The 11,012-nt window shown below is 37.6% G+C and overlaps 1 protein-coding gene across 1 annotated transcript in view; it reads left to right on the plus strand.

The window, feature by feature from the left end:
- Nucleotides 1–9,648, plus strand: part of EFL1 (elongation factor like GTPase 1) — a 63,089-nt gene extending 53,441 nt beyond the window's left edge. Inside the window, exon 20 of the mRNA XM_063169813.1 lies at nt 9,080–9,648. Within this exon, the coding sequence (XP_063025883.1) occupies nt 9,080–9,268 (189 nt within the window). The 3' untranslated portion in view covers nt 9,269–9,648. The remainder of the gene's footprint in view (nt 1–9,079) is intronic.
- The last annotated feature ends 1,364 nt before the right edge of the window (nt 9,649–11,012 follow it).

Here is an 11,012-nt window from a genome sequence, read left to right on the forward strand (position 1 = left end):
TGAGGTCAGTGACACTCAGTTACCAGCTGAGTATGGGCTGCTTACCAGTGTTTCTCTGAAGTATGTGCTGCCTTTTCACATGGTGTGGATCCTGCATCCACAGCTAAGTTGTCCCCCTATCTGTAAAATACTCCACTGACTGTATTTCTTTGTTAGTAACTATGGTAACTGTGTCAGAAATTTTATGTGGATGATAATGGAAAACTGCAAACTGGCCACGTGCTAGCAAAAGAGTTGGGAAGAGTACTTGAAACAGTCCACTTGGAAAAGCACATTATGTCTTGCTTGGCAGTGGTGCCTTACTGGTGTTAGTGAATGCAGGCACCAAGGTCTTGGCTCTCCTCCTTTGTATTGATTTATTTAGTCTTCTTGTGACTAAGTCCACCTTCACATAGAACCACAAAAGGAAAAACAGCTGCACAGAATGCAGAAAGGAAAAAAAAGACCCTTCACACATGGTGTACACACACAACAAAATAGATCAGCTGCATCTTTTAAGTATAGAGGTTCTGGTTACAGCCAGTTACAGATCAGGTAACCTCAAACCAGTGAGTGTACAGTAATCTTGTCAGTTCTGGATGGTGTCCTCTGAAGTGCAGCTGGTGAGGTTTTGTGTCTTTAGTGGTCTTTTGTGTGAACCTCTGACATCAGTGCCCTGGAGGAATATCAGCCAGTAGGATTCAATTCCAGCTAACTATTGTTCTGTGCCAGCTTCTTTAGGGTTTGTAGCTCCTGTGCTCCAGCACTAAGCAAAAACATGAACCCTGTGGCTCTCAGACTTCCCCTTCTTGGTGGGTGCATTCACTCTCAGATGTTAGGAATTTCACATTTAAAAATATTCACAAATGATTATAGATATTCTCAGGAGAGAGGGATTTGAACAACTGGCAACATATTCTAAACTGACCTCTGAGAGAGATTATTATTGCAGCTAGTATGTAAAATGCATTGGTAGTAGGAAAATTACCGTGTAAGCAGTCACCTTTCCACCTGGGGAATCTGTCAGTGGGGGAGGATTGGGCTTTTTGTCTCCATGAAAGCCATGCTCACATTTTTGTGATAAAATAAGCCTTTTACTAAGGCACTGGTAGTGTTATCTCTGTGCAGTGATGGCAGAAGGAGTGCATGTTGCTCTCACACCATCAAGACAATTTCTCAATAAATACAATTTTCAGAATCTCTAGTGTTAACATGACAGAAAAACCATGAGAAATTATTTGTATCTCAGCTCGTTTCTTCCTTTCTTTGAATTCTGTACAAAGTTGCATCAGGTGTTGGGCATGACTTTATCACTTTACTGATGAATTATGGTATATGTACCTACATGATAAACTCCAGCATTTTATTTGAATTCTTACTATTTAATGCATCATTGTTTAAGATAGTATGATGTGAACTTTGTGTAATCTTAAGTTGGTTTTTCCTTAGTGTTAAAACTGTGTTACTGAGAGTGTGGCTGCTGCTTTGATTGCACACTCTCCAAACCCTTCCATGGCATTCTGAATGAACTCTGTGGTGCTGCTGTTTTCTCAGTGTGCTCGGCTCATTAGCTGAGTACCTGGGACATGTATTTGTCACACAAATTCCTTCTAAAGTGTTGTTAGCCCCATTTTACACAAAGGGGAATAGACAGTATGGAGGATTTTTAAACTTCCAAACACTGTCCCATGGAAATCACATGCATAGAGTATGTTTAAAGAATTGAGGCTTGAGTTCACTCTTTTAATATATTTCCTTCCCATGATTTGTAGACTCTGAATACAGAAAAGTCAGTGATAGACCCTACATTTAAATGAAGCCATTTTGGTCTTTGTGGAAATGATACTGCCATTTTTAAAAAAAAAAATCAGTTAATGAATGGATTTTGTGTAGTTGGGATTGCTCCAGCCCCAAGTGATGGAGCAATACATATATCGAGGTCTGTCTTGTCAGATGCTCCTTTTTTATGAATTTCTTGTGGCATGCCTATGCAATTTATTCCTGCCTGTAAAGGACAGCACCAAGGAGCCATTAATGGGAGCTTTCAGTTTAGTCCCAGCTTAAAAAAAACTAATGTTTAAAGTTAGGCAAATATTAGGTGTGTTGGGTTTACTTGGCAGCACTTTCTTAGATTTCAGTATAAACTTTCTTATTTAATTGTTAGTTTGAAATATTTAACTTTGGGATAATTATGAGCTAGTTGTATTTTTTTAAACTTTGGATTAATAATAACCTTCAGTTAATAAGTATGTTTTTGTTTAAGCCTGTTACTTTTGTTCTCAATTCTTTGCAGTTAAATCTTTTACTCAGTCATGAAATTTTATCTTAATCATAGGGTTTTGAACAAGAAGGTATTTGTGATTGCAGAATCCTTAGAATAATGGAACTCTCATCCCATTTGGGAAATCTGTGTTAAAAGCAAGAAGAAATAATGCATGTGGCTCTATTCAGATACTGATTGAATTTTCAGCAAGAATTGTCAAACACATCTACTAGTTGTAAAGTTGTAAAATGTATAGTATTCCTGTTAAATCACATCTTTTCAACTGTGTGAATATTAACTATTAAAGATGCTTTTCTTCCTGAGGGGGCATGAGTGAACTGTAAACACATTTAATCAGAATTCTTTGTCATTGTCCCTTCTAAGTAGAAAAGTGCCTAGAACGTGCCTCAGGGCTCTGGAGAAAGGTAAGAGAAGGGCTGTGTGTAATAATTGCCACGAATATGAGACTTCTGAATGTGGAAGTTTTATATTCTGAATTTTAATTCATGCCTTTTGAATTGTAAGTCATTTTACAGCTCAGAAGATGGGGCTTAATATAGAAGTTGCTGGATGAGATTGTTAGGCTTGCATTAAACAGGAAGCAGGCTGAGGTAATGAGAGAGAATCTATTCTAGGTTTGAACTGTAATTTTACATACATTATTTTACCAGTGACAGTTTGGGCACATAAATGAATTCGAGGAGTAACCTGGAACCTTTCAAATATAAAAACCTCATTGTTTTGGCAGGAACATCTGAAGCTAATTGAAACAGTAAATAAGAGTGCTAGGGGTGTGGCTTTAATTCTCTTTCTCAATACATGTTTCTTAAGTAATAGGAAAAAATGCAGCAGTAGAGCCACACATCTCCTTTTTTTATTTCCAGTCACCAAATTCCCATTAACAGCTCCTGGCTGAAGTCAAGAGTAAAGTTTAGCTGTCACTGTTTGAGACACAAACAAGGATGATGCTGCTGAGCCAAAATAAACTTGTATGAGTTTATTTTATAGCTTACTGTGTAAATGTTCATTATTTCAATATTTCTTGGAAGAGGAGTTCTTGTATCTAACCAGGCATTTTCAGGCCTTGGCAGCCCCCATTATATTGTGAGTGGAAGCTCTGAATTATGGGATAGTTTTGGATGCTTCTTTTATTTGCAGGGCATCCACACAGCCAGTACACTCATGTAGGGTATTCTCTGTTCTGGAAGCACAGTGCCAGTACCCAAGTACTTGAATTTGCATTGTGCTCAGTGCAGAACCACTTGTGCAGCATTACCCAGCATGTTACATATGGTTTTCTTGAAAAACAGTTGATAACTGTTCACATACACCTCTGTATTCTTTGTTTCTCAGGGCTACTTGAGACATATCTGACATGCATATCAGCTGTACCTTTCTCAGTTGCATAGTCTGTGTCTATTTCATTGTCATTGCTAGGTGGTGGACACCACTTGAACTGTAAATGCTCCTGAAATACCTTTCTGCCATCAAATTTTCAAAGGTAGAAAGGCTTCTGATCCACTGGAGCCCATGTCATCTTTGAAATTGTGCATAAGAGATGACTTTTTTTTGACACAAGAAAGAACTTCTGGCATAATATTTTTCCTGGCTTGCTGATGGCTGCTGTGCCCAGTCACACTGAATTTAGTGTTTCTTGAGATTTCTTACTGAGCAGTTCACAAAGGCCATAATATTGCTTGGACTTCAAATCTCAGTCAGACAGTGTAAGATTGCTCTTTCTATTCATGGCCCAGCATTTTCCACATTGATGATATTTGGCTCAAAAGAAATTTTCTGTCTTCATCAGACAGTAAGGAGCAGTAGGGGAAATGCTACCAGGAGCATGGCTGTGTTCCCAAATCTGCCTGACCTTTTGGATGAACTAGGCTGATCCCTTCTGTTTGCTTCTGGTGCTTCTCTCAACCTTGTTTTGCATAATTAGGCTGCCTTAGGCAGAAACTGTTTCTTACCATCATTTTGTGAAATACACTAGACAATGGGACCAGGATCACTATTGGAGCCATCTGGGTGACACTGAAATGCAAATAATAAATCATCCTCAAATTAAGCCTTAAAATTCCAAGTCCTCTTGAATTGCAAGTGGTCTGCTCTAACTCATGTCTCACTGAAAAGCTTTATTAGCCTACATAATTATTTGCAGGATTAGTACACACTCAATCATTTATCAGTATTGACATAGTATGCTCACAGTATTTCTATTTTTATTGATTATTATTACAGGTATTCAGATTATGTCTCTCACAGAGATACAAGCATTTGTAGCTTGAATAATTAATGTGTTGTTGTTAAGCTGAAAGAGAGTGACATCTGTTTTGCCTGTGCTACTCTGCATGCTCTTACTAAACAAGTCTTAGGAGACTTCATTGTTTGGGTGTGTTGGTTTGAATAGTTGTTATATTTAATGACACATCTTGCTTTAGAATGGTTTCTTCTTCTAAAGAACACTCTTTGCTTGTAATATTTGAAGTAATCTATTCACTTCTTTTGAGATACCTAATCCCAGTTGACTACATTATAAATAGTTTTATTTATACCTAGAGTGGGTTCTGCAGTGAGTGATGGGACGCACTTCATGTATTTGACTGGGAGTTTTTATTTTTCTTTTAAGCATAATGGAATTCTACAGGTGTGCTTATAGTCATACTTTAAACAAATTATATCACTCAAGATTTCTAGAAAATAAATCAATGGAGATTAATTTAAAATGTTCCTTGATTTCAATGCTCCTTTAATAGAAACATTTCCATCACTTAGGCATTGTGTTTGCAATAACAGATTTAAGAACTGTATCAGCTGCTGTGCACTGATTCATTTTCCTGTGTTGCATTTTATATGGGCTCATTTTGAGAAAATGCTTGTTTTCTAATAGAATAAATGCTGGTCCAGTGATCCACTGCATGGATCTTGATTTATAGTTTACTTTTAAAAATAAATGTCAGAAGAGCCTTGCAGGTGTGTAGAAATACTCAATTGTGTTAAGGAGGAAGCACTTTTTGTGTACACTCGGAGGAGTAATCGTGGATGTGCTGGGCTGTTTGCAGTTAAGGCTGATATTGTCCCTGTCAGAGAATTCTGATGTTGAGTAATAAATAAGCACAGACCACTGGCTAGTTCATGCTGTTAAAAATAAAATTTCCCAAATCCTAGAAAAATTCCTGGAGAAAAGGCGTGCTGAATTTTCCACTTACCAAGTCTATGGTGGTATTTGTAAATGTACTTTATCATAATGCTAACAATACCATAAATGTCATTGGTTTTACAGGTTCTTATTCCTAATGTTAGTGCCTCTTGACATCTTCTGTCTCTTAAACTTGGGGCATAATATTTGGTTGTGATAATTTTATTTTCCTCCCTGCTCAGTGGTTCCCAGACACACAATACACTGGCAGAGAGAGAGAGGCAGACCTGATAGAAGGTTGACTGAATTGCTTCAGTCTCTTAAAGATTTTTCATCTCTGCAAAGCATATTATTTTGAACGTCCAGTTCTCTTTTGATTGAAGGTTTTGTTGAGGAATTTAGCTTTTTGTAACAGTGTTGTCAACATGCTGTCGCATTTCTGATTTTAAGGGGAGTCTTAGCTATATGTTGTAGTTTTGTACTGAAAAAGTAGAATATGGAAACATTTAAATAATTTTAAGTTAGAAGTGGCATGCAACATAGAATAAATAATGTTTCTGGGTATCTGTTCTGCTTTGAGCCTGGGGATTTTTCAGGATCCAAAGTAAATGCTCTCTGTGAAATTACTATACCGTATTCCAGAAGGAATTGTCCATTTAGAATCTAATTCATCACTGAGGGCTTCATCCAGACAAAAACTCAGTTCCTGTTACAAATTCCAGAACCATCCCTGTGTGGTTCCCATGAATACAAACAATAGCTCAGGACCTAAAAAGCTTCTTAGCTCTGATTCCAGGAAACCCAGACCCACCATTCTGACAGTTCCCATTGTAAGGAAATTGATGACAATGCTTTGGGACTGTTCTCCTTTTGCGTGCTTGCACTGTATTAACAGAGCAGAGGAATGATGGATTCCACCTGCTGTGAACATTTGCCTTGATGCATTAATGTGATATGAATAAAGAGGAACAGTCTGGTTTGTGCCTTTGCCTTCACTCACAGAATCAGAACTTTCAAAAAAGGAAAACTTTCTACTTTTTTGTTTGGGTCACTGAGTCAGTAACACCCCTCTCTGTCATAATAGGATTACAGTGACTTCTTAAAGATGATGGCCTAGGTTCCTCTTTCTCTTTGCTTACCATGGCATGGCAACACATCTGCTGATTATTTAATCTTTTATAGTGTATCTGCACCATTTAGGTAGGTGTAGTCCTCTAGCAGAAATTTTCTGATGCCACCAGATCTTGCTCTAGAAGCAGTGTGTAGTGGCTGAATTATTTAGACAGGTTGAAAAGCCAAGCTACTCCTGAGGTAGTTCTTTGAAACCTAATTAACCTCTTTACTGCACTGCTCTGCATCATGTAGCAGTACAAGGTTCACTCAGGATTCTGTAACCCTGGGCTGAAATAGCTTTACCCTTGCTGGCTAATAAATACTGAATAGTACATTTAAACCTGCTGTTATGTTGACTTCCCTTAGACCTGTTGAAGCATAAAGAATTCTTGTCAGTGGAAGAAATAACCAGTGCAAAACTTCAGTAGGGCAAGTCTTTCATAAATTATTGAAAGAGCCAGTCTGTCAAACCTGGGGATTTTCTTAAACATCCATCACTACAGTATCTAAATATTTACAGGTAGATTAGATCTGTAAGTTCAATTTTGTATACTTTTGGACTCCTCTGTTACATTCATTCTTCAAGAACTGCTGTTTCACAGCTTCTCTCTGGGCATAATTTCTGGGTGTTACATTTCTTGCCAATTAAAAAAAGGCATCAAAGGGCATAGTAACAATCTTTAACTTAGAGGTTTGTAGCTGTAGAACCTCCTTCAGTAGTACAGTCTGAAGCAAATCAATTGAGCATCAATCACCTTTTTTCTTCATGTATTCTTAGACTTGGAGTTTTTTGTTTGTTCAGCTCTTTAGGCAGATCATTAAAGGGGAAGTCCCTTGTAGCTTTACATCATTAAGGTGTTCAGGATGAGCACAAGTCAGCATGCAATCTTCACTGCCCTTTGTATTTTTAGGGCATAAACTAATGGTGAAACTTTCAAACTCTTACAGAGGGGGGACCATTCTTTTTTTTATAGATGTAAGCTGTCAAGGAATTACCTCTAAGTTTGTATGCATTGGTTAGAAGGCCCTGTGCAAAACATCAGAGTGGGTATGACTCAAGCAGATTCTTCTGTGGTTAGACAGTCCTTACGTTTATGGTGAAAAATAAACACAGAAAAATTTGGAAAGCTGACTTTCAGACTGTTTATTTCTGAGCTCTACTTGCTTTTGGTTTTCAGCCAGACAAGCCTGTGCATAGTCATTTCCCATGTAAATAATTGAGATTGGCTGTCACTTTCAGCACGAGTAATACCCACTTAATTTAGTCTGTGCATGTGCTTAACTGTGGCAAACTAGAACTGTTTCTGTTGGTTTAGCTTTACATCCCATTTTTGCAGGATTGAACCTACAGTATTGCCTAATACAAATTAGGCTGCCATAGTCACTCTCCTAACTCCCCATGAAGTGTAATTTGTGTGGTTGTCTTGGGAGTTATTTAATGTGAGGTATTAAATTAGGACTCCACAATTGTTGATTTTTCTGGGGAAAATCATCCATCTTCAGTCATCATTTTTTAATTCCTCTTCTTGTTTGTTTGTGTAACCTGAGCTTTAGGTTATTTTGCTTAGGTTGAAGTACCATATGGCAATTGAAAGGATTTGTCAGAAGAAAAAGTTTGCAATGGTAGAAAAGGCTCATAGCATTAAGCTAAAATTGGTAATTTAGGAAAATTTGTTCTCTCCTTGTCAGTTATTAGTGCTAGTGCTAATATTTCAGAAATTATTATAGAGTAATGTGCTCAGTTGTTACAACTATTGTGGTTCTTGCAGTAACTAATACTTGTCTGGACTGCTTGAGGGTTTTGTTTAAGAAATGAGTACATTATTACCTTTGGGTTTTTTTAGAAAAAATAAATATCTGTAGCTGCCTGTTGTGAGGAAATCTACAATCAAGAAAAATTAGTATTTTTGAAATCTGCAATAGAACCTGTGTAACGTTATATGGTCAATTCCATCCCTTCCCAATGTTCATATTTAGGATTCTCTGTAATACCCTCTATGGTGGTCCCACAAGTGTGGGGTATATAGGATGAACTGGAAAAAAAGGCTTGTCCAGTTATTGTCTGATCATGTTAGATCTAATTCTGTTCTAGAGGAGGGCTACAAAGCTGCCAGAGCAGCTCTGCTAAATATGTTAGAGCCAGAAACAGTGATTTTTAAACCATCTGTCCAACTCAGGATTGGGATTGGAAAACATAGGGCACAGAAATGAGTAGAAATCTTCAGTTCTGATAAATTCTGATATAATAGTTGTGTGATAATATTCTAAATAAGGAGTTCTCTCTTGAAAGTTGAGAATTTTCTGAACATTATTTAGCACTGTTTGCTGATGGGCAGTTGAAATTGCTTTTAGAAAAACTTGTGCAGATAATTGCGGCTGAATTTGAAAAGTTATTGTGGATTTCTTAGGGCGAGAGCTGCAGAGTGTGTGTTAACTCTTGTTCTCTGCTTCCATAGCTAATTGCAGCCTTTCCAGACAGCTTGATCTGCTCTACTTTGGTTTCCCTAGTCCAGCAGTTGATTACTTGAAATGTGCTAATAAACTTTTGTACTACTTGACTCTTTTTTGTTTGTTTCCTTCTGTAGATCATTTCCAGTGACCCGTTCTGGGTGCCCACGACTGAGGAGGAATATTTGCACTTTGGGGAGAAGGCAGACTCGGAGAACCAGGCCCGCAAGTACATGAATGCAGTGAGAAAGAGGAAGGGGCTCTATGTGGAAGAAAAAATCGTGGAGCACGCTGAGAAGCAAAGAACTCTGAGCAGAAATAAGTAGCTGTGTCTGCCTCCTTTCTCTCCTGACACAGCTAAGTGTGGGTGGAGTGTTTTATATGCAGCAGATGCAAAATTTCATCTGGACTTTGTTCTTTGATACCATTTTTCTTACATGCTTTGTCTGTGGCTTATGTTTTAATAAACTTAAGCCTTTCCAAGTTTTGTACAGAGAAAATAGTTTATTTATTGAAATAAAATAGAAGTGTATGCACTGCAATTGGTCTCAATTTTTAAAATTTAATGCCCTGTTGAACATTGTGTCCCAAGGATTAGGAACTCCCAATTCAATTTGTTCTTTTCTGATTTGTCACATGTAGTTGCAGTAAGAGCTGGTTAACTAGCTTCTTGCAAATAAACCATGCACTGAATTTAGCTCTTTAATGGATTTGACTGTTTGTTAAATTAATTTCTGTAATGTATTTGTTTCTTACCCATACCTTTCACAGTTACCTGTATGTAAATAGATGTAAGCCTATTAGGAGTTTCTAAACTATTTGTTTTACTCCATTCCTCATGTGAGCAGTTATTTAAAGCAGTAATAGATCTTTATATTTTACATCTTTTAATACATCTTTAAATCAGAGGGCAAAAATAGCATATGTGGAATACAGCACTGCAAAAAGCTGAGCAAGATTTGTCTTGTTTTCCCTCCTTAGAGAACACCTTATTACAAACTTCAGTTACCACAAATTAGGTGAGGGGAGTGAGTATCTCCAGTATGAATGAGAAACTGGACATCAGTTTTCTTCCCATACTTTATGCAGGAAGTAAAGTACTTTGTACTTGAAAACTCTGGAAGTAAAACAGCACTCCTGATTAGAGAGGGTTTCCTCAAATATATCTGTCTGAAATGTTTTTTCATATTTAAACCTAGTGCCAGACAAGTGCCATTTACAGATGGGACTAGAAGCTTGCAGGTCTGCTTAAAACCTCCCACAGTGTGACTTGGCAGCAGAACTCGAATTGGGAGCTCAAGTGACTTTTCTCCTGGCCCTGATCACATCAACCTAAATTCTTCAGGGAAGGTATCTGGTAGTTTTGCTTCTTCTATTAGGTTTTCTCCTTTCTAACTTCAGTTTGGTTCAGAATGCTGTGTAAATTTTTCTGTGCTTCTTTGTAGCTTCCTTTGGAAGCAGAGAGAGAAGAGCACGTGGAGGAGAGGATGTGAATGAGCTGGACAATTTTGTCAGCACCAATTTTTTTTAATGCATAATTTGAGTTCTCACATGGCTTCTGATTCATTTTGGTTCTTGTTCATACCAGACTGCCTGTGAAAACCCAAGAGTTGAAACTAGGCAAGAGAGTGTAGTTTTTTTTGTTGCATCATGTATAGCAGGGGGACAGTCATGAAAACAGGGATAAGGGCTTTTTAATACCTGTTGTAAGTTGGCACATTGTCCTTTGGAATTCATTAAATGTTATGAAATTGGTCCTTGGAGTAGAACCTCTTATTTTAAACCATACATAGGTATGTTGGGGTAGTGATAAAAAGTGTGTACTTTTCATGTTGTGTTATTCTTCACCGGTTTTACTTCTCAAATGTGCAGTATCTGTGATGTGCTGCCTCAGTACAGCCCTGAGAAGGAAAACACTTCCAGTGCTAACATGAGTTGTCTGTGTAGGCTTTGCTGATCTTACTGGTGTTGAGACAAATGGTTTACATGCAAGATAAAATATTTACATGTAAATACCAATTTGATTTAGCAGTGTGCCTGAAGTTTGGGCTCTTATCTACTTGATGTGGC

This window comes from Melospiza melodia, chromosome 15 (assembly GCF_035770615.1).
Source record: "Melospiza melodia melodia isolate bMelMel2 chromosome 15, bMelMel2.pri, whole genome shotgun sequence".
NCBI lineage: Eukaryota > Metazoa > Chordata > Aves > Passeriformes > Passerellidae > Melospiza > Melospiza melodia.